The sequence below is a fragment of the Saccopteryx leptura genome, chromosome 3, assembly GCF_036850995.1.
Source record: "Saccopteryx leptura isolate mSacLep1 chromosome 3, mSacLep1_pri_phased_curated, whole genome shotgun sequence".
In the NCBI taxonomy this organism is placed as follows: domain Eukaryota; kingdom Metazoa; phylum Chordata; class Mammalia; order Chiroptera; family Emballonuridae; genus Saccopteryx; species Saccopteryx leptura.
In genome coordinates this window covers 15,569,591-15,593,114 of record NC_089505.1, presented here as the reverse complement: position 1 = coordinate 15,593,114, position 23,524 = coordinate 15,569,591, and the positions used below count along the sequence as shown (strand labels likewise).

General features: G+C 45.7%; 1 protein-coding gene across 5 annotated transcripts in view; it reads left to right on the top strand.

Moving 5' to 3' along the window:
• PLEKHG1 (pleckstrin homology and RhoGEF domain containing G1) overlaps positions 1-23,524 on the top strand; it is a 229,699-nt gene that overhangs the window by 186,292 nt on the left and 19,883 nt on the right. For all 5 annotated transcript variants that reach the window (XM_066372995.1, XM_066372992.1, XM_066372993.1 and 2 more), the window contains 7 exons: positions 4,666-4,712; positions 8,929-9,079; positions 13,794-13,925; positions 16,016-16,198; positions 16,283-16,378; positions 16,564-16,650; positions 22,667-22,700. In XM_066372995.1, coding sequence (XP_066229092.1) covers positions 4,666-4,712; positions 8,929-9,079; positions 13,794-13,925; positions 16,016-16,198; positions 16,283-16,378; positions 16,564-16,650; positions 22,667-22,700 — 730 coding nt within the window. The remainder of the gene's footprint in view (positions 1-4,665; positions 4,713-8,928; positions 9,080-13,793; positions 13,926-16,015; positions 16,199-16,282; positions 16,379-16,563; positions 16,651-22,666; positions 22,701-23,524) is intronic.

Below are 23,524 nucleotides of genomic sequence, written 5' to 3'. Positions count from 1 at the left end.
AATTCAATAAGGGGATGCTCTTCTTTGCAGTAGTAATTGTTACAATGTATAGATATATATAACTTATAAGAACATGGGTATATATATATATACCTGTATCTATGTACATATGTACATACAAACAGCCCAGAAGTCCATAAACAAGAAGCCACTTGAGTAACCGCACAATGGAGGGCCGTGAAGCAGTAAAGCATGATAAGGAATATCTATATACTGCAAGGGTGGGCAAGGCGTGCTGGAGGAATGAGCACCCTGGCCCAGCCCCAGTGAAAATTTGAAAGCAAATTATCGGGTCCCACCCCAGACCTACTAACTCAGAAACTCCAGCCCTGGCCAGGCTGCTCAGTTGATGAGAACATCGTCCCGAATCACCAACGTTGCAGGTTCAATGTCCAGTGAAGGCACATACAAGCATCAGCCAATGACTGCATATATAAGTGGAACCACAAATTGATCACTCTCTTCTTTTTCTCTTTCTCCCCCTCCCTCTGCCTCTCCCTCTAAAATCAATTTTTTAAATAATTAGAAACTCCACAGTGCAACTCTGGCATCCAAGTGATTCTGAAATACACTCAAAGTTGTGAATCACTAGCAGGACTTGTTTTTATTTATCTAGGAATGGGGAGGATATGCTTGTATTTAAATGTGTATTTAAAAAACAAAAGAGGCCCTGGCCGGTTGGCTCAGTGGTAGAGCGTCGACCTGGTGTGCAGGAGTCCCGGGTTCAATTCCCGGCCAGGGCACACAGGAGAGGCGCCCATCTGCTTCTCCACCCCTCCTCCTCTCCTTCCTCTCTGTCTCTCTCTTCCCCTCCCACAGCCAAGGCTCCACTGGAGCAGGGTTTGCCCGGGCGCTGAGGATGGCTCTGTGGCCTCTGCCTCAGGCGCTAGAATGGCTCTGATTGCGGCAGAGCGACGCCCCAAGATGGGCAGAGCATCACCCCCTGGTGGGCGTGCCGGGTGGATCCCTGTCGGGCACATGCGGGAGTCTGTCTGACTGCCTCCCTGTTTCCAGCTTCGGAAAAATACAAAAAAAAATAAATAAAGGAGCATAAGCTGTACAATAAAACAGTGTCATGTGGCCGGGAAGGGAGAAAAGAAGCTGGACTGGCCGGAATGGGAGCTAGGCTCCTCGCATGCGCCTTTCTTTGTAGAGTTGACTGTGAAACCACGTGCATATTTCACATAGTTATAAAGCAAAATTGACGTTTAAAAAAAGCTGTCTCCAAAACTTGAAAGCAAAATGGAACAAGGAGCCAAATTATGCATCTGGTTTGTGACATAACCACGCAGAGGAAATTCCAACTGATTAAAAAATATGCTGTGGACAAAATTCACTGAATACATTCTTAACCGATCTCCGGTATGATCTCATCTATGGTGGTGTTGGTATTGGTATCCTAAAATGATTGAGTGTAGTGTGGGGTAAAGCAAGTGAGTATTTATGTTAGTAGTGTCTTTTAGGACTGGAATTGGTAGGAAAAAGAAAATACAGATTAAGAATAAGGCTAATAAAAACGCTATAGTCGTGAGTCTGAATTGCAAGTGTTGGTGTGAGCTAAGGATGCATTTTATCTGTAAAAAAAACCAAAACACCATTTTTCTAACTCTGTTCACTGAAAAAGCCTAGAAATGACAAACCAAGTAGCAAGAGCAGCCCTGACGCTCATCACATTGTGGTTTCCACACAAATACGATTCCCGCCCCAGGGAGCCAGGGCTCCGAGGAGAACGAGCGTGGGGAGGAAATGCGCAGGACCGGCTGGACCGTCTTGTCACGCCAGAAAACCAGGAAGCCCCTGGAGGCTGTAGGTCAGGTCACGAACACTGAAGAAGAGGCCAAGCATGAATCATGTGAGCACACCCGCAAGAATAATCAACTCGAAAGACTGCACACCAGTAACTATGTTTATATTCATGAGTTCACAGTGATGCTAAAAAAAAATATAAAATCCAAGCCCTTTGCAAGATGCTGGAGAGGCAATGCTTTATTTTGAAAATTGAGGAAAAGAACCAAGCGTTTATCCTGCCTTTCCCATACAAACCGTAAACTGCAGAGTTACAAGTAGTTAATATAAGGAAGTTAATAAATGAAGAAGGAATAATAGAAATATCACCATTTGCAGCCTCTGAGGGATGAATAAATCTAGGCAATAATTACCAACAGTTATTTACATCATAAAAGAGAGAGCCAGCCAGCCACTGTGGCCTCCCAGTGGAAATGCAATACAGCCTATGATGTGTTCCTGCCAAATTATGGAACCTAAATCCAAACAGGCTTCCTTTATCAAGGAGTGCAGGGGACAGAGAGACATATTAAAGGAAGCCATTGAGATAGAATCAGCAAAATTGCGACTATTAGAAACTCTGTAGGATGAACCATCTGGTTTCTACAACAACTAATTTGCAAGAAGAAGAAGAGGGGGGAATTTACTGCTAATCTGTAAGAGGCTTAAGAGATACCAGCCAGTGGCTGTGTATAGATGTTATTTGGATTCCAAATCAAACAAGAAAAGAGAGAAAGAGAGAGAGAATAGAAAATGTAAATAATGACTGATGAACTTTCATAATATTATGGAATTATTTATATATAATGATGGCATTGGAGTGATACTCCTTTTTAAAAGTCCTTATTGATTCCCAGTCAGGGCACACAGGAGAAGCGACCCTCTGCTTCTCCCTCCCTCCCTCTCCCCCTTCTCTTCCTCCTTCCCTCCTGAAGCCAGTGGCTTGATTGGTTTGAGCATGGCCCCAGGCGCTGAGGATGACTCTGTTGGACAGCATCGGTCTCAGGCACTAAAAATAGCTCAGTACTGGAGCATAAGCCTGAGATGGGGTTTCCAGGTGCATCTCCGTTGGGGCACATACAGGAGTCTGCCTCACTATCTCCCCTCCTCTAACCTAAAAAAAAAAGGAAGTCCTTATAGTAGAGATATGTACTAAATATTTACAAATGAAATGAAATGATGCCTACAATTTGAGTTGGGTGATAGATACTTGAGGACTCATTTTGCCATCCTCTCTGCATTTATATATGTTTGAAATGTTTTCTAATAAAATAATTAATCTAATCCTACTTGAATTTAACAAAAAGGATTCTAAATAGAACTTCCTTTTAAATTAGAAAAAAAAAACTTAAACCATTCAAGTTCCAAAAATTAAAATAAAAGGTACTGTGGAGAATAAATCATTGGCCTTGAATTGTTTATCTGACTGAGAGTTTCACACTCAAAATTTTAAAAGCCTAGCTTTTGCCACCTCACTCACCCATCTGCAAACTTCTTTCCCTTGGCAGTTTAGGAAAAAAAATCTGTCAAAGACTTTGAAATTGACCAACAGGTTATTGGGTGCTTTCCATAGAAAACCTTCAATAACCCTCCGTGGGGTCTCTGCACCTTTCATTGTCTTCAAACTAGTTTACAACTCTGTAACTTGTCGATAACTGATAGCAACATGCAATAAGTGATCTTGACCACAGACAGGTGAGTGAATACTGTCCTGTAGAGAGACAGTGGATCTTTTTACCCACCCATCTCTGCAGAAAAAAGTTACTTTGGGGTCATTTGTAAATTCATTTCAGCATTCCCCACTGACCTAAGTGTGATACCTTGATCCAGTTGTAATATCTTACTAATTTCCTCATTAATTAAGAGGTTAAATAAAATCTTTGATAGGGTTCATGTTATATTTGCTTGGAAGTCGTGGTTTTCCATTTTAAAACAGTTATCCTTTAAGAGCACTTGAATATTTCTCAATATTTGAGCATATGACCAGACATCAGAAAGACTAAGAGATAGTAGGAAGCAGGGAATATGCTCGTAGGGAAAGGCAAGAACCCCATATTGGTCAGTCAGCCGCACTGCATCTGAGGCATTGCTGGCATGCTAGATCCATACCGATGAGGAAGGACACTCGGATCCGGTTCTCAAGTCATTTTCAGCTTCGTTGACGAGAGGGGGGTTCAGTAGTTCCACAAATACTGTGTACGAATGAACACAGTATAGCACTCACACTGCAGGAACGCACAGCCTAGAGCGGGAGACAGCCAGGTGCACAGTAAATGTCACCATCCCTTGGTAAATGCCACAAGAGAGATAAGTATTGGGTTTTTGAGGAAGCTTAGAGTAGGAGCAAGTTGGCTCAGCTTTCAGGAAGGCTCCTCAGAGGAAATAAAGCCTAAGTTCAATGTTCAAGGATGCAGAGCGGTTTTCCCATGAAAAGGGTGCGGGAGACAGTGGGCGGCCATAACTGCAGACACATATAGCTGCTTTCTCTTGCTCTGCACAAACTTCTAACGCGTTCTTACCATGTGACATGTTAAGGACCTACTTATATTTCTCGCCTACCCTGCACATCCACCGAGGGCTCTGAACACCTGGGCGGAAACTTGGTTCTCCACCTCTTCCTACTTCCCTTCACATTTACCCGGTACAGCAGATGCTTAATACGTGTTTGTGAGCTCCGATGAGTCCAAGCGCGTGTGGAGTCTAGATAGAAGGCAGGGGAGGTGAAAGGCACGGACAACTGCCACAGGGACTCAGGAGCCAGGCGCCTGTGAAGGGAGGAATGCATTTAAAGGCGGCAATGCTGTTTCTTTTCATTGTTTGTAAATGAATGCCGATGTCTCTGCCTTTCTGCCCATAACAGTCTCTTTTGTTTCCTTGCAGAGTGAACAGTTCCACATTTACACCCAGTACTGCACTAACTATCCGAGGTACGTACGCTCTGTGAACGTGGGGGAGTCCTTTTCCTCCCTTTCCTACTGTTCAAGTCAGTCAGCCCAGGGTAGGTTGGGGGCAGGCGTTCCGTGCCTGGCACTGGGCTGGATGCTCTGGGAAGCGAGAACGCCTGCTGAGAGCGGGTCACAGGGGGACCCAGACGCTGACACAGGCAGGCTCTGGGCTCCCAGCAGAGCCAGAAGAGGGAAACTCATGAAAGACCTTCAAGAAGACCAAAGAGGTTGCTAGGTGTCCTTCAGTGGAAAACCAAGTAAACTGTGGCTAGAAGGCTTGTCTGTTAACCCTTTAGTGGGCGTGCCATGTTTTTAAAAATCTCAGAAGCGCTGCTACTGACTCTATGTAATCTGGCTGGAGAGAAAAGAGTTATATTTTTGCTATATAAATTGTATGAACTGTATAAGCTTTGTCACGGGGTGCGGGGGAAGGAAAGACCATGCTAAGCTGCGGTGAGAAGAGAGGACTCACCGTCTCATGGATCCCCGCTCCGTGCTGCTTAGGCTGGGGGTGCTGGCAGGTGGGCGGTTTAGAGAGCACCCCCTGGACAACACAGTGACCATGTCAGTGAGGGAGTCAGGCCTGAGGCCATGGGTCACACTGTCTGAGTCTCTTTTTTTGTGCAAAACACACTTACTGGGCATTTATTGATTCCTAAATCACCATGTAAAATGCGGTAAATACAAATGTTGCTGAATTCATTCAGCTTTCCCAGCGACCGAGAGAGATCCAGGGATTAAAGCCAAGCAGACCAGCCGTCATAGCACTGGGCACGTGGTATGTCCTCAGCCTTGGCCAATTCACTGTCACCCTGCCCGTCTGCACTGCACTGTGTATTGATTGATCTCACAAGGGTCACGTGACTGAGGAGTGGCCCTGTGAGGATTCTCCAACCCCAGACCTCATGCCACCACGTCCTTGGAAGGTTCTGGAGCTCTGTGATCCGCACACCATGCCTTTTGATGGTCATTTTTACCACATGATCCTTGAGTGGTTATCCCCGGAACCAGCCCAGAAGATGAGAGCCAGGGACAGTTCGCATGCTCTGTGCCCAGTTGTGGTAAAGACACGTCCCCAAGGATCACGTGGGTGGTGGGCCCCGCCTGGAAGAGGAGCCAGCAGACTGAGTCCCTAGTCTTGCTGCTGTGAAGACAACCGGGACCCTTGCTTGAGGGGCCCCCGAAAGCCAGTGTGGGTTTAAAGGCATGAAGCCAGAGGCTCAGACATCCTGATGGCAGGACACTTTCCCCTGGGGGACCTCGGTCTCCGCTTCCAGATATCGGTCAGGACACCGGGCTGTGGTGATTTCTTCAGTCGGTGGCCCGCCATACTTTTCCTAAGTTTATCTACAAACAGACAAAACAAACAAAAATTACGTACAGATTAGTACATTTAGCACAGATGCATACCCGTAGGCCCACCCATACTTCACACGGTTTCACTTAAGTGCCGTTCGTGCTCTCTGAAGTTTCCACTTCCAGGCTGAGAATATCGGGAAATTATAGGATGTTCCGTGGAAGGTAACCTCACAGAGTGATCTGATCATAAATCTTTAACTGAGCAGGTCACGGTAGGTAGTCACGTCCCAAACATAAAACTTCTTTCTTGAAAGGCGTATCTTTGCCGTAAGCAAGTGCTGTCCGTTGTTTCTGTGCCTCTAGATAATACCCCTGTGAAAGGCCCCCTGTCCGACCCCTCCGTCCAAGGTATGCAAGAGGTAATCCATTCTTCATCTCGCTTTCTCTCAACTTCAAGTTTCCACATCTGTGCTGAGGCTGTCGGAGATCGTAGGATCCAACCAAACCCATGGGCTTCCGCTGAAAACCAGCATTGTCCCCCACACCCTCCTGCAGAGGAATGACAGAGTCAGCATCTCGTAACTTCTTCCCGGGGGAACGAAAACACATTCAAACTCCGTAGAATCAACAAAGCCCTGGACCCAAGCATCAGGCTCTGGGTCACTTGGGGGCTTGTTGGGAGATTGGGGCTGTATAAATCTCCCTGGAAACATGTCATTTGAAGACAGAACTAACGACTTTGCGATTTTGGAAGTTTATCTTGAGATCCTCCTCACTTAGAAATAAGAAAGGAGAGGACAAAATAAAGGCCTGTTTTCAAACAGGAGGCTTCCTGCTTCAGGGCCAGGGCAGAGGCAGGATCGGATATTTTTAAGAGTTCCTGTCATTCACGGAGCCTGGTTCCAAATTTGGCGGGTGTTGATAAGAAGTAGGTTCCCTTCTAGCAGTTTATATTCTTCTGAGGGTCAGAACCCAGCGGAATGCAATAGTGCAATAGCGAGTTGCAGAAGATCAAATTAATGAATACACATGAATGTGGTACAAACCCAGGAATGTGCAATAGAAGCAAACATGCTGAGATAAAGGAGGAGTGAGTCCCAGTGAGGAGAGTTAAGGGCAATGTCTTGGAAGAAGTAGGTTTTTTTTGTTTTTGTTTTTGTTTTGAGTCTGACTTGAAGGAGGAAAAAACTAAGTTAAAGATGCTTAAAAGCCATTCTGGTAAAAAAAAAAAAAAGATTATTTGAGGTCATTGACAGTGAAGTAGGCATGTCCAGTTCTTGCCTCTGGTTTTCATATTCATAAAAAAATTTTTTTCCATTGTCCCCTTGCCTCCTCCCATCAGTCTGCGCTCTGAGGCCCAGGGTTTCCTTTCCCCTGTCCTTAGCGAGGAGTGCCAGGTGTTTCAGCCCATCTGACAACTTTTTCTTCCCCCTTCGGATCAGGCTGGTGATATTAAATGTCGCCAGCACTCCTTGACAGATGTCCACCTTCTTCATACCAGTCACACCCCAGTGATTTCTCCACTGAAGAGACACAAGGCCTCCCCTCCCTGCCCCAACTCAGTTCGGTCATTGTCCTCAGACATCTCCTTATGCCCTGAAACTGGAGTGCAGGGTGCCCTGGGGTGTTGCCAAGGGTGTCTTGCCCTTGGACCAGAGCTCCATGTGGCCAATGGCAACTGAGCAGCTGATTTGGACTATGGAGAAACTGGCAAAAGTTCCTCCATTATAGAATGAAAAAAAAAAAAAGTTTTGAAATTTCAAGTGAGGGGAGAAATAAGCCTGTATGAGTAGCTAGTTCTCAAAGCAGGCAGGCTTTAAAGGGATCCTAACAGCTTAATTAAGAGACCTGCATTTCACTTCCTTCCAACGAGTTTTATTTTGTTCTTTGGCTTTATCTGATTTTCCAAATTAATCCTGAAAACAGATTACTGACTTGGGAAGAAATTACTTCCACCTGCTTCCTTCTAAGTCATGAGACCATACAATTTTAATTTATATGTATGTGTGTGACTACCCAAGCCCACCAGCTTGCTCTGTGTAGATCTGAGCATCGTTTCACCCACTCCCCTAGAATGCTTGGAGAGCCATCTTTATTACCTTTGGGGGAGCTGGGGTGGAGAAGGCGTTCTGACCCTCTTTCCTGACACACTCCATGACCCACGCTCCTTGAAGTGTCTCAGAAACCGTCTTTAGAATCAGCAGAGCCACTTGGGGCTGGAAAGAGGAAATCTCTGTCAAGATTCTCAAAGGGGCCTGACCTGTGGTGGCGCAGTGGATAAAGCGTCGACCTGGAAATGCTGAGGTCGCCGGTTCGAAACCCTAGGCTTGCCTGGTCAAGGCACATATGGGAATTGATGCTTCCAGCTCCTCTCCCCCCCATCTCTCTCCCTCTCTCTCTCTCTCTCTCTCTCTCCCTCTCTCTCTCCTCTCTAAAATGAATAAATTAAAAAAAAATAAAATTAAATTAAAAAAGATTCTCAAAGGGAAGTTGACCTGTGGGACAAGGTCTCTAAAGACCTGCATGTGATGTCATGAAGTTTGTGCGCTATACAAAAGCGACCAGCAGAAGGGGTGACAATGTCTGGCATGGGGCTGAATTGACTCGGAAGAAGGAGCTTCTTTTTCTTAGTACAAAGGTACCCCCTTTTGCTAAGCCCTGTCCTCACAGGGGCCAAATCCCTGGAAGGAAAGCTTGCTGCTCAGAAACCGTGTCTACGTGTGACCACTGCCGTTAGAGTGCCTTTTTCTAATTCACCCACCCAGAGGACACCTTTGTCTAACTTACCCAGAAGCCTCCTCGTAGCTACAGCGCTGTTGCTTCCCTACACTGGCATTTACAGCTCGAATCCCCGCATGAAGCATTACAATTTAGATTAAAATATTTACCCCTCTTGCAGATCTGTGGCTGTGTTAACGGAGTGTATGAGGAACAAGAGCCTGGCCAAATTCTTCAGGGAACGTCAGGAAACTTTGAAACACTCACTGCCTCTGGGGTCCTATCTCTTGAAACCAGTTCAGCGGATTCTCAAGTATCACCTCCTTTTGCATGTAAGTTTCTGTCTGCACTTGAGTCCTTTCCAGAAGATGGGGGATTTTGTGTGTATATATTAGGTTCAGGGGAAGAAAAAAAAAAAAACCCATCAGAAAAGGCTGGGGACATATGGAAACGTTTTCCACACTCATACTTTACAACTGACTAATCTGCTTTGAGGAATTAGAGATATTTATGTTCCCGGCCTGCAGCCGCATTGACAGCAGCCAAGGAAAGATTCATCTGAGCTCTGATTCTGAGAGGCTCAGGAGCACCTCACTCTGGGCAGGGACAGTTTCAGGCAGGGAGCTATCGTCTTAATGAAAAACAGGTTTGGGATTTGTTTTTTTTATGTTTTATTTCCATGAGCCCAGATTCGGTAGGCAGTTGGGAGGGAGAGCGATTTGTCATAGACCGGCTTTTGTATGAGCAAAGAGAAGGGGCTGAAAGGGGAGAAGACAGGTGAGCGGCGTGATGAGTGACCTGACAGCTGGGCTGAGCATCACCGCAGGGGACCTTTTCTTTATGTCATTCCCCATTATCTGGACAAAATTCAAGGAGGCTTTAGAAACAAAGGTCCATGTAGCACTCACATTCTCATTTCTTATCGTCTAAGGAAGTTGATAAAAATGGAAAAAGGTTTCGTTGAAAGTAATTTTCACTCTGTAGGTAGGATTGGCTCGCCTGTGCGATAGGAGAGAGAAGAGGCAGTGTAGTGCAGTGGTTAGGGGTGAGCTCTGGGGCTAGGCTGTCTGAGTTCCAGTCCTGTCACTTGCCCAGGTTCCCTGTGGCTCACAGGGAACTGTTATATTTATTATTTTATATAAGATTCCTCTCCATGTCAACATGTCTGCAATTTATATGTATCTCTTTTTAAATGATTCCAGGTTTCTGACCTAGATAAGCATTCTGGGATTGCTCAGGTCACATACATTTACATTTTTAAGAACTCTGATGTTCCAACTTTATCAGAATTTCTTAACTTTCTCTGCCTGGGTGGCTCATCTTTGGGGAATCTCATGTCCTGTGAACCACGTCAGGGATACTACTTTAATTGTTAAATGGATACTAATACTATCTTAGATACTAATAACATCTTAGTCCCAGAATGGATTTCTGTGGGGCTCTGCTAATAGGATATCTAAGACTAGTATGTCCCAATGCTCTCTAAGTATGGCCTTCTAGACCAGCGATTCTCAACCTGTGGGTCGCGACCCCAGCGGGGTCGCCTAAAGACATCGGAAAATACATAATGCATATCAGGTATTTACATTCCGAATCATAACTGTAGCAAAATTACAGTTATGAAGTAGCCACCAAAATTATTTTTTGGTTTGGGGTCACCACAACATGAGGAACTATATTACGGGGTCACAGCATTAGAAAGGTTGAGAACCACTGTTCTAGACTGTAACGTGGTCATTAATCTAAGATCTCAGTTGCATAAGCGTGCCAGATGTTGCAAGTCACTAGCCTTACAAAAAGTTAGTTGATAGAAAAATCAGCTGTTATTCTGTAAATTAAAAGCTAGTGTCTTGGCCCTGGCCGGTTGGCTCAGCAGTAGAGCGTCGGCCTGGCGTGCGGGGGACCCGGGTTCGATTCCCGGCCAGGGCACATAGGAGAAGCGCCCATTAGCTTCTCCACCCCTCCCCCCCTCCTTCCTCTCTGTCTCTCTCTTCCCCTCCCGCAGCCAAGGCTCCATTGGAGCAAAGATGGCCCAGGCGCTGGGGATGGCTCCTTGGCCTCTGCCCCAGGCGCTGGAGTGGCTCTGGTCGCGGCAGAGCGACGCCCCGGAGGGGCAGAGCATCGCCCCCTGGTGGGCAGAGCGTCACCCCTGGTGGGCGTGCCGGATGGATCCCGGTCGGGCGCATATGGGAGTCTGTCTGACTGTCTCTCCCCGTTTCCAGCTTCAGAGAAATACAAAAAAAAAAAAAAAAAAGCTAGTGTCTTAGTCAGTCTGGCTTTATAACAGAGTGCTATAGACTCGGTGGCTTAAGCAAAAACATTTATTTCTCACAGTTTCTGAAAGCCCAAGATCACAGTGCCAGCATGGCCAAGCCCTCCTCTGGGTCACAGACTTCTAACAGCTCCTTATTTTCTCACTTGCATTAAAGAAGCAAGACAGCTCTCTGGGGTCTTGTCTATAAGCGCGCTAACCCAGTAAGGGCTCCACCTCATGACCTAATCACCTCCCAAAGAGCAGCACATTAAGGGCTAGGATTTCAACATAGGAATTTGGGGGAGACACAAGCATTCAGTCTTTAACGTCTGCTAATGAAGGGGAAAGGGAAGAATAGTAGTTAGATTAATCGAAAACTAACATCCGGTTGTCTTTGAAGTATTTTTGCTTTTACTGTTTATTTAGAGCAGGGGTAGTCAACCTTTTTATACCTACCGCCCACTTTTGTATCTCTGTGAGTAGTAAAATTTTCTAACCGCCCACCGGTTCCATAGTAATGCTGATTTATAAAGTAGGGAAGTAACTTTACTTTATAAAATTTATATAGCAGAGTTACAGCAAGTTAAAGCATATAATAATAATTACTTACCAAGTACTTTATGTCAGATTTTTGCTAAATTTGGCAGAATAAATCTTTATAAAACAACTTACTATAGTTAAATCTATCTTTTTATTCATACTCTGGTGCTCTGCTACCGCCCACTATGAAAGCTGGAATGCCCACTAGTGGGCGGTAGGGACCAGGTTGACCAGCACTGATTTAGAGTGTTCCTTCTGTGTCATTCATGTCACTTCAAAGTTGTGTAGTCACCCATGAAGACCCATAAGAATACATTCTGTGCTCCTGGGTCTGTTTGCTGATGAACAAGGTTGCCTCTCAGACTAAAAGAAGAAATTAACATTTTTTTAAAACTTTGTTGTCCATCTGGAGCTCACCAGGGAGTTGTTAGTTTGGTGATACAGTTTTATAGGAGCTTTCTGAGTGTGGAATGTGTGAATTCCTTTCACATTTCTAACTAGATGGAAAACTTGAATGCTCAATAAAATAAAGATTTATAAAGTATGATTATAAAATAATAGAACTAGAACCTGGCCAGGTAGCTTAGTTGGCTAGAGAACCTTCCTGATACACCAAGGTTGTGGGTTCAATCCCTAGTCAGGGCACATACAAGAGTCAAGCAGTAAGTGCATAAATAAGTGGAACAACACATCGGTATTTCTTTCTCTGTCTCTCTCTCTCTCTCTTCTCCTCCCTTCCTTTCTCTCCTCTAAAATCAACAAATAGAAAAAAAATGTATAAGCTTGTTTAAAAATAAATTAATTAAACAATGGAGCTAATCTTCATAAAGTATACATAAGATTCACCTCCAATCCTTTAACTTAATGAATATACATGATGAATGTCATGGAAATGATCAAACAGACTATAATACCTTCTGACTGTTTTTACATTTGTATGGGTTACTGTAGTTTTTGTTTTAAAAAGATATGGCTTCGCCTGACCAGGCGGTGGTGCAGTGGATAGTCTGTCGGACTGGGATGCAGAGGACCCAGGTTCGAGACCCCAAGGTCACCAGTTGAAGCGCAGGCTCATCTGGTTTAAGCTAAAGCTCACCAGCTTGGACTCAAGGTCGCTGGCTCGAGCAAGGGGTTACTCAGTCTGTTGAAGGCCCACGGTCAAGGCACGTATGAGAAAGCAATCAATGAACAACTAAGGTGTTGCAACGAAAAACTGATGATTGATGCTTCTCATCTCTCTTTGTTCCTGTCTGTCTCTATCTATCCCTCTTTCTGACTCTCTCTCTGTCCTTGTAAAAAATAAAAAGATATGGGCTTCAATTTAATGAGCATCTACTGATCACTGAGCTCTCTGCTAGGCACTGTTGAACAGGTAAAGGATTAAAGGAGCTATGCAGTACAGTAGTCCCTGTCCTTACACTCTTGAGAATTCTAGGGACACGTGTCTTACGTGCTGGACAAAATTAAGGCAGAGATTGTGTCCCTTTCTCATTTCCCTGGGATTGTGGGATCCTGGTGCTACACTAAGTACTGACCGTCCAGAGTGAAACCTTGAACCAGGACATCTTCCTCGGTGCTCTGAAGGACTGTTTTTGGTGAACTACGTTGGGGCTTTAACGCCTTAACTACACAAAAATGTACTTGCTAGAAAAGTTTTCTGTTTTTGTTTTTTAAGATAACATCCACTATCTTTGCAAGTCTGTTACATATTAAGTCCTGGGCGAGACATTTTACTTCCTTTGGGAAAAAAATAAGTATGTTTTCCATCTTGTAAGAGTGGGAACTTTATGACATTGGCCACCAGGAAGCTCAGACATCCCAACTATTATATAATATCAACTCTCATATCTTCATAATAACCATACTGTCTCTATAAGGCTTGCTGGCCTATGACATGTTTTATCTTCCTTGTCATGAAATTCTATTCCACTTCTATTTCCCCCACCTCCATGTTCTTTCCTATCTTACCATTGTGTTCTGGTAAGTTATCTTAAAATCTTAAAGAATGAGGGTGGCATGTCAATAAATAAGCAAAAATAAAAGATGAGGAGCTAATCAAAGAGATGCCATTTGTTTGACTAAATGAAGAAAGAATATGGAAAATAACTAGTTTGGGGCACTTTTTTGTTTTAATTTTTATTTCTTTTTATTTTATTTTATTTTTATTAAATTTAATTTATTGTGTTTACATGGATTCAGGTGTCCCACTCAATATAACATCCTCCCCCTCCATGGGGTATTTTTTTTTTAAGGAAATAGAAAATCACCTCGACAAAGACACAGAAGGCTATGACGTGGTGCTGGATGCCATAGACACGATGCAGCGGGTGGCCTGGCACATCAATGACATGAAGAGGAAGCACGAGCATGCGGTCCGGCTGCAGGTGAGCCCCCGAGATGGGGGGAGGGAGGGGGAGGAGGGGGGAGGGGTGAAGAGGGGTTGGGGTGCTGGCATCTTCTCTTCTTGATCAGATGCTAAGGCCGCTCAAGGACAGCATTTCCTTCATGGTCTCATTGTTGTTCTCCCTGAAGAAAGATCAGGACACCCATAATGCCATCCTTGTTTACTGTGGGATTTAAGAGAAAGCCCTGTGTAACTTTTAAGCTGATAGTTTTCTCCTAGCCCCTTTCATAACCCAAGTGAAAAAATTTGAGTCTCCTGAGACAGTATGTCAATTACAAATAAGTGATTCTTGCTGAAAGCAACTTTCTCTAAGCTGTTTATGGAGGGGGGGTACCTTCTGTTCCTCTGTCACCACCAGTTCAGGCACAGTCACGGGTGGTATATGTGTGGTGTGGGGACAGGGGACTCGGAGAAAGGATGGCTATTTCTGGAGCCAGGTCCTTCGCGATGTCATTTGGTGTGAGACCCACCACTTTATTTTAGATTCCTCATACTTAGAATAAGACAGGTGAGGGTTTGTTAAGGTTCCTTCGGCACCACCATTGGAGCCCTACAGCCTTGAAAACTTTTGATACATGCTAAGCCAGTGGTCATATCCTGGGCACCTCAAAAGACATACCTTATTTCCCCATGTATAAGGCTCACCTTTATCCAAAAAATTTGGGGTCTAAAAACTAGGTGCGTCTTATACAGTGGTTGTAGATTTTTTTAATTGCATTTCCCATTTTTTTGTGCTTGTTCTTGTACTCATTATTGAAGACAGTGATTCGTCATCAGACACAAATGAGGACAAGCTCATGGATGTGAGTTTTGACAGTGATGAGGAATAGTATGAATTTTATGATGAATAAAACTTGAGCTCAGTAACTTTATGTAATACATTTTTTTTTCAAATTTCAGGCCCCAAAATTAAGGTGCATCTTCTACACAGGAGCATCTTATATCTGGGGAAATACAGTACTATTTAAAAAACAAAAGGTTGTGTGAGCCCAGAGTGAGTCCCACCTCCAGGGTGTCCCTGGGGTGAGCCATAGAAACTCAGAGTGACTCCCTGATATGCAGAGCCCCTATGCCTGGCTCAGGAAGAAAAGATACATATTTGGCTCATAAGTTTGAAAACATTCTAGGTTTCATACTAGGCAGGCAGTGTGGGATGATGTAACTGACCATCAGAAATCAAAGGAAGGTGATATTCTGATCTTGTAGGCCATCTCTGTCTTCTGTAGCGGTAAGAAAGGGTTTAATGCTTCATTGTTCAAATGTTTTGTGGCCATAATGTCTATTGCATTTCCAAAAATGGCTAAATGCCTGGGTTTTCATACCTGAATCTGCCTGGCATTCTGAACACACTCATCTCCGCTCCTGCCCGTCTCCGCTTTCCCCCGAAGAAGCTTGGGGCTGTCTGGGGGCTGCTTAAGTAGGTGCTCTTTGTGAACATTTTTATTTTTCAAAGTAATAAAATCAGCTTCCTTAAAAAATATTGATGTGGCTGTACAGTAAATCCCCCAAAACTTCAAAGTCCCGTTATTGATTTATTTTTATCAAGCTCCATTCAAAACAGCGGTGAAGAAATGATCTCGTTCTTTCCCCAAATAAATGGGAATAATAACAGAGATTTCTGAGAAGATGAGTCTTGTATGATTTCCACAGGCTTTAGTTGGTAGTGGTATGTGGTGTGGACTTGTTTCTGGAAGAAGTTTTCCAAGTCAGTATCTGAAGGGCTTTGTCCGGAGAATAGGCGGTGAGAGAGTCAGGGGAAGAAGGCCTGTCTGAGACGGGCACACACCAGTGACCTTTATGTAGCTTCTGAAAGACAGAACTGCTCCACCAGCTAGAGGAAGGGGCTTATCTAAGAATGGAAATAAGTAATTGGCAACTCGTCAACTAACGGCTTGATTCATTTCTGTTAACCCTTAAGTGACACCACCTATACGTGTAGATTCATGGCATGGCTCATTAGACGCCATTAGACTCGGTTGTGGATATTTAGACACCCTTGTCGAGGCTCCGGAACTGAGCCGCGTGTCCTCGCCTCCTGTTTCCTCACCTGGGACATCCGCGGTTTTTCAGGAGATACAGAGTTTGCTCACAAACTGGAAGGGGCCGGACCTGACCAGCTACGGGGAGCTGGTGCTCGAAGGGACCTTCCGCCTCCAGCGGGCCAAGAACGAGCGGACCCTCTTCCTGTTCGACAAGCTGCTTCTCATCACGAAGAAGAGAGACGACACGTTCACGTACAAAGCTCACATCCTGGTAGGTGTGCAGGTGGCGGGGCGGGCGGGCCTTCAGCCGCCCCCTCCGCGCCCGGGCGCTCAGCCTGTCTCTGCTCCCCCGCAGTGCGGCAACCTCATGCTGGTGGAGGTGATCCCCAAGGAGCCGCTCAGCTTCAGCGTCTTCCACTACAAGAACCCCAAGCTGCAGCACACGGTGCAGGTAAGAGCCGGGTCCTCGGCGCCCTGGCCCTGCGGGGCCCGCTCTCTGCGCCAGGCGGCCTTGCTAGAGCTCTCCGGGCACACGCTGGGTTTCCCGTCTTGTCAGAGGGTTAGAGGAGCGTCTGGATCTTGGTTGCGGCCCAGGCGGGAGGGAGTTGGCTGACTGTCCCAATCTCCTTCCTGCAGGCAAAGTCGCAGCAAGACAAACGCCTGTGGGTTCTGCACCTGAAGAGACTCATCCTGGAGAATCATGCGGCCAAGATTCCAGCGAAGGTAAGACAGCGAGGCCAACAGACAGGCCCTCCGAGGGCAGCCTGGCAGGAATAAATGTTCAACTTCTAAATAAAGAAGGGTGGGAGAGAGACTGCGTGGACCCCGACGACACCGGCTGTTTATACAGAGAAGCCTCCCATGTAGGGAGACTCGGGAGAGCTTTGGGGTTTTATTAAATTATTGCTGTTTTTCCTTTGGGGCTTGAAAGAAGAAAAAATAAGGAAAGGACTATAACTAAATGTCTAGAGAATATGTTAGAAAATAAGGGAGCTCTGAGAATTACCCGAAGGTACACTGAGCACCTGCAGTGAATAGAGCTGGCTGAGGTTCTGTGGGAAGGTAAGGGAATCCAGACCCACACTCAGCCACAACGGAATCTGAAGACGAGGGAGCGAGCCCGATGTCATTTCAGTGTTGGCTAAACGTGATGAATTCAAAGAAGTATAAGCCAAGTGTTGTGGGCGCGTGAAGTGTTCAATTACAGTTGAGTGAGGAGAGGAAGGGAAATGCCTTTCTGTATCTTGAAGGGTGAGGAGTATTTTTATTAAGTGGGGAAAATGGAAAAGGAAAACTAAGTTGGGGGACCAGTGTAAACAAAACAGAAATGCCTAGGTAGAAAGGCTGAGTCCTCAGGAGATGGAGCTAGAGGTGAGGCTGGAGAAGTGGAAGGCAGTCTATGAAGGCAGCTAGGCTATGAAGGGCTTTGACCCCACACTCTAAGGAATCTGGATTGTACTGATGGTGGAGAACTACCGAAGGTTTTGGAAGAAGGATGTGGCATGGTTTGTCCCATGTGCTGAGAGTGTAACTTTGGGTACAGTGTGACAATGAGCAAGAGGAGTGAGACTGGAGACAGGAGAGGAATTAACCAGCCACCACAATAATCTAGAAAAGAAATGAAGGGTTCTGCCAGGGAGCCACAGCAGACAAGGGGAGCAGATGAAAAACCCATCACAGAGACAGGGGGAACAGAATTTTGCCACAAAGTGCACAAGGAGAAGGAAAAATAAAAGTCAAGGATGAGTCAGGAGTTGAGCCAAGAGGATGGTATTGTGAGTTGCAAAATAGACTCACAAAGGGAACGGCAGCGAGTGGGCAGAGCACTGAAACGTGCAGGGGCGGGTCAGCGGCAGGTGGAAATTCAGGTCTTGGAGGCTGCTGACCTGGAGGCTCTTTCCACCCAGACAGTAAGTGGAGTCCTGGGAGTTTAAAGAAGGGCCCATCAAAATGTGTAAAGGAAGAGGAAGCCTTGGGAATCGCAACATCTAAGTGATCTCAGCAACAGGGTGGGAGGTTTGGAGAACAAGCAGAGAAAGAGTGGCATTGAGGTACGAGAACAGGAGGACAAAGGTGTGGTAACAGAGGAAGGAAAGAATCTCCAGGTTGTAGGTTTGATCCCCAGTCAGGACACACACAGAAATCAACCAGGGAGTGTGTGGATGGGTGCAACAAGTTGATGTTTCCCTCTTTCTCTCTGTCTGTTTTTTTCTCTTTCTGTCTGTCTCTGTCTCCTCTCCCCCCCGCCTTCTATCTCTCTCAAATCAATCAATCAATATTTTTTTAAAAAAGGAAGATTCAAACAGAAAAGTAGATACCAGATTTGCCCACCAAGAGACAGGAGAGAGATTACAGTCAGGCTGCAGAGAAAGAACAGACTGTGAGCAGGCTTTTCTTTTTTAAGAACAGAGTTCAGAAAAGACAAAAGGTGGTGGTGTGAGGAAAGGTCAGATCAAAGCAAGCCCCTCTCGGCAGGTGAAGAATGTCGGGGACACAGTAAACAGAGGGGAAGAAGGCAGGGAAGCAGGAGATAGTCCAGATAAGAGGAGGGTGCTCCTTGGAATGTGACCCTGGGGAGGCGGCAGGAGGGGACAAAAGCGCAGGGCTAGGGCTCGGTTTCGGAAAGGGTCGGAACCATCTTTCCTGGGCTGAGAGAGGAAAGACGAGAGAGGATCGAGCAGCTTCCGGGTGGATTTGAGGGGAGACCGAGGGTCTCATTTTACTGAAGGCGGTAATGTCATCTACTGGGCGAATGAGGCGATAATGGGGTTGGTGCCGGAAGGAAAGCGGGAAGGGTCAGAACACCTGTTAAAGAACAGGGACCAGCGAGCCAGTGGGGACAACTGCAGTAGCTGTGAAAGGCATCCAAGACCCAACGGAAGCTGGCCACCGTGAGTCAGTGTGAGGAGGTCACTTTCAGACCTGCTCAGCGACTCAGAAGCTGGTGCTGAGGACCCATGGTATACATGGGTTCCCCACGGTGGGGACCGGTGAGAGGGGAATATAGAGATCTGTGGTGAAAGAAGGGACCTTTAGAGTCCTGCCTTCGAGGTAGGGCCGGTCTGGGTGGCAGCAAGGTCATGGGGGCAGCCATGATTGTGTGCCGCGGCTCTGGAGTGGGCGAAAGGGTTGTCAGGGGTCATGTGGCAAAGCGCTAGGGAGAGGGTGGAGCCTGGGTTGCCCACTAAGGCGGGGAGGGGTGGAGTGGGGCAGGAAATGGGATGATGGTCACGAGAGCAGAACTGGGTGGAGAATCAGGCAAACTGAGGTTCCCAAGACAGGAGAGTCTAGCTTGCTCTTTGGATATTTTAAAGAACATTTAGCAACACCTTCTCAGGGGCTGTCAGCAAAAAAAATGTACCCAGGAAATGAAAGCGCATAGGTGTGTGCTTTGAGACAGGAGTCTCCTGTCACCAGGTGTTTCGAGAGGCCAGGTAGCTCGGGCAGAGAGGTGGCTGCATTTTCTTCACGCTTAGTCATCTGGTTGCCGACCTGCGCCTTGCAGTGGGCAATGGCGGAGTGTCTTTGATCTGCCCCACCCACTGTTTGCCTGTCTGCTGGGAATTCAACACTACCGAAGGGATTCCAGAAGGCAATTATAGGCCATTACAAAGCAAGACCGACCTACGTACCTGTCCTCTCTCTCCCACACTAGACCTGTGTGCCAGGCAGTTCTCCCTCTCGGTGTTAAAGTGGTCACAGGAGAATTGCACTTTTTAACCCAACTTCCTGATCCTTGTGGAAGCTAATTCTTTTTCAGCTGCCCCTTCCACAGCACACATACACTGTGCTCAGCACCCCAGATTCTTGCTTCACTGTGTGCAGGACGCCTTGTGAGAAAGGCCTTATTTTCCCTGCTTCCTGTTGCAGAGAAATCAAAATGGAGGCTCAGAGACGTGAAGCAAATTGCCCCCGTTTGTACGTTTAGTACAGGCCCGAAACCAGGTTCAAACCCAGGTCTGCTGTCTCCAAACAGCAAGTCTTCACCCTTATTTAATATACCTTATCCGCTAGAATGTTATAATAATTTTCTATCTTATTTAAGCAGATTATTAGTTTGAATTCTTCATTTATTTCCTTGACTATTACTTTTTTTCTTAAAGCTATCAAAATATATTTATTCCTATTAAATAAAAGAAATAGCCTGATCGGGCGGTGGCGCAGTAGATTGAGCGTCCGACTGGGATGCAGAAGACCCAGGTTCGAGACTCCGAGGTCGCTAGCTTGAGTAAGGGCTCATCTAGTTTGAGCAAAAGCTCACCAGCTTGAGCCCAAGGTCGCTGGCTCAAGCAAGGGGGTTACTCAGTCTGCTGAAGGCCCGCGGTCAAGGCACGTATGAGAAGGCAATCAATGAACAATTAAGGTGTTGCAATGCGCAACGAAAAACTAATGATTGATGCTTCTCATCTCTCCGTTCCTGTCTGTCTGTCCCTGTCTCTCTCTCTGACTCTCTCTGTCTCTGTAAAAAATAAAAAAATATATTAAAAAAATAAAATAAAAGAAATACATAATGGGGAATTTTTTAAAACATCGAAAAATGTATCACCAGCTTGGCCTGTGGTAGCGCAGTGGATAGAGCGACGACCTGGAATGTTGAGGTCTCCAGTTCGAAACCCTAGGTTTGCCGGGTCAAGGCACATTTAAGACAAGCAATCAATGAGCCACTAAAGTGAAGCAACTATAAGTTGATACTTCTCGTTATTCCTGTCCCCATAAAATCAATGAATAAAATCTTGTTTTTTTTTAATGTATCACTAGTCTAATAATGTTAACAGCTATTGGATATTCTTCAGTGTAGTTCCTCCCAGTCTCCTCCCAGTCCTTTTAATTCTGTGATGGTCCCTGTCTGACCCCTAGTGGAAAATGTGAGAATAGCACCTTTTGAAATTAAATGTTAAGAAGAAAAAGAGTTCTTGACGTCAGGTTCATAGTATGCCAGAAAAGTGCTTGGTCATATTGGTGTATAAACTAACCTTGTCCAGATTAACTAAGAATAAAGGTGAAGGCAGAGACTTTTGCATTTTATATAGTCACATGGTTCTGTAAATGCTCTTCACAGAAATTGAACTAACATTTGTGTTTGAAATTAATTCTAATAATCTCAAAGTCTGAATGATAAAAACATCACTGTTATAAAAAAATCCAAGCATTTGTTTTCTCAAAGTTATGATGAGTTCATCGAGACTTCTTTTTTAACCCTTTTGTTAAACAAAACGATCGCCACTTAGTCTAAATATTTTTACTGTGAAATCACAGGTTGTGGCAAAAACACAGCTGCAATTATGCTTAAGTTATCTTTAGCATAACGTCTGTAGGTTCCATTACACAGCTCTTTGAAAAATGAAAATTACATTAAAGAAGCAAAAAAAGCTACCTAAGCCACCTGACCTGTGGTGGCGCAGTGGATAAAGCATCAACCTGGAAATGCTGAGGTCGCCGGTTCAAAACCCTGAGTTTGCCTGGTCAAGGCACATATGGGAGTTGATGCTTCCAGCTCCTCCCCTCTTCTCTCTCTCTGTCTCTCTCTCTCCTCTCTCTCCCTCTCTGTCTCTCTCTCTCTCTCTCTCTCTCTCTCTCCTCTCTAAAAATGAATAAATAAAATTAAAAAAAAAAAAAAAAAAGCTACCCAAGCCAATGTTTTTCTTCTTTGAACACTTGGACAAAATGATTATCTTTTTATATTCCCCAAAACATCAATAATAGGTGTCAGCAATAACAATTTTTAAAAGCCTCAAAGCGTGACACTTCAGGAGGTCGAGGCTGAGGCGGGAAGACGTAGGTGTGGAAGGGAGAAATGAAAGTCGAGGCTATCAGGCCCGGCCCCTGGGGACGTGGATGGTAACTCACTTGGGCTGAGTGCCTACCATTTGGTCCTCTCAGTGACTCTGGGAGGTAGGTCCTGTTCCCGTCTTCCACCGGAGGGAACACATCCAGAGATGTGAGAGCACCCGCCATGTGCATGTCCCAGCAGGGATCCCACCATGTCCCTCAGAGTCCCTCTCCCACACCACACTCCTACCTCATCCCCCAGCCCCGGAAGGTTCTGGAGCACAGAAGGATGGTAGGTGCGGTGCTGTAGGAGCCAGGAGAGCTAGCTGGGGATAAACTCGTAGCATCTGGAAGGAGGAAAACAGAAAACCTCCAGCAATCCTTTTTTGCAATCAACTCAGAATAGTTGAGTGGCACGTGGCGGGCCAGGTGGGCAGCAGGCCGGGGCTGAGTTCACTAGGTCAGGGCTGGGTGGCAGAAGTCTACATTTTATAAGCCAGCCAGCAGACACTAATGATTAGCCAGGTTTTGGAAATGTTTGATGAGCTGTTTCCTTTTTCTTCTCTCCCCTTCTTCCCCCTCACTCCACCCCTGTTTCTCTCTCCCTCTCTTTCTCCGCCCTCCCCTCCCTCCCTTCGCCTCTCAACCCCACCTTCTCCGTCACCCTTCCCCCTTCCCTTGCCAGGTGGGGATTGGGGTTTAGCTCTGGTGCCCCAGTTGTGTGGCATCTGCTCCCCACATGGGGATGCTCGCTCATCTGTTTGAATCGCTTGAACTCCATGTTAATGCCTAAAAGATATAATGAGGTTTCTTGGGGTCTTTTTTTTTTTTTTTTTTTTTTTAAGGTTTTCAAAAACCACTTATTCAGGTGAGATAAGACCCATATTAGGGTTGGTCATTTAAAGCAGAAATTAAAAAAAAAAAGTTTTTTAAAGAAATTGCAATTATAGCTACGCTTTCTTTCTTTTAGGCCAAGCAAGCGATACTTGAAATGGATGCCACTCGTAAGTTGGGTTTTCTTAACGCAGTTTGAACTTTCATTCTCTACTTGTGTCTATCACATTTTCTCTCTTAAAGTTTATGAAAATGTCAAGTGTAAGTAAAAATAGCAGCTCTCCGCTCACTGTCTTCTTCCTCCTGGATCACCCACCTTTATTAAAGAAGGGTGTGCACGAGAAAGATTGTCTGGTGTAACGGCAGAGTGGAATCAGAGAGAAGTAGTGACCCTAAAGAATGACCGCAGGTCCTGACCAACTCTCACCTGGAACTTCCAAGCTCACTTAGGATTGAGGGATCTTTCTCCAGGTGCACACTGACTCACTCGCCCGCCAGCCTGGTTGTTAACTCTCTAGAAGGAAGAAGAAATGTTCCCGAAGAGGAATGCTGGTTGCCACGGCCCCGGTGGCTGCAAGTCCCCGTGTCACGTCCAACACATTCTGAGGAGTACGCCCCCCCACCCCGAGTGGGAGGCGGGGGCTCGCTGCCCTGTGGTCTCTCACTCCCCACGTTTTACTCAGTGGAAATCTCTAAGATTTTTCTTTTCTTTTTTAATAAAAGTACTCTGAAGAGAAGGCATGGTCAGAGGTGGCCACGTGGGAATGAGGAGAAAGGCAGGGGATCCGGAGAGGCTGGCTCTCATTGTGAGGAGTTTCGTTCAATAAAATGATTTACTTATCCCCAGGATCTGGGCTAGCTCTTGGAAACCATTAAGATTTCATGGTGCACAGAATAATTCCAAGCCACAAATTGGTGCCACGTGTCTCTCTTGCGGGCCCAGGACCAGGCCAGAGCAGCCCTGCCTAGGAAAATAACCTTATTTGCCCTACCC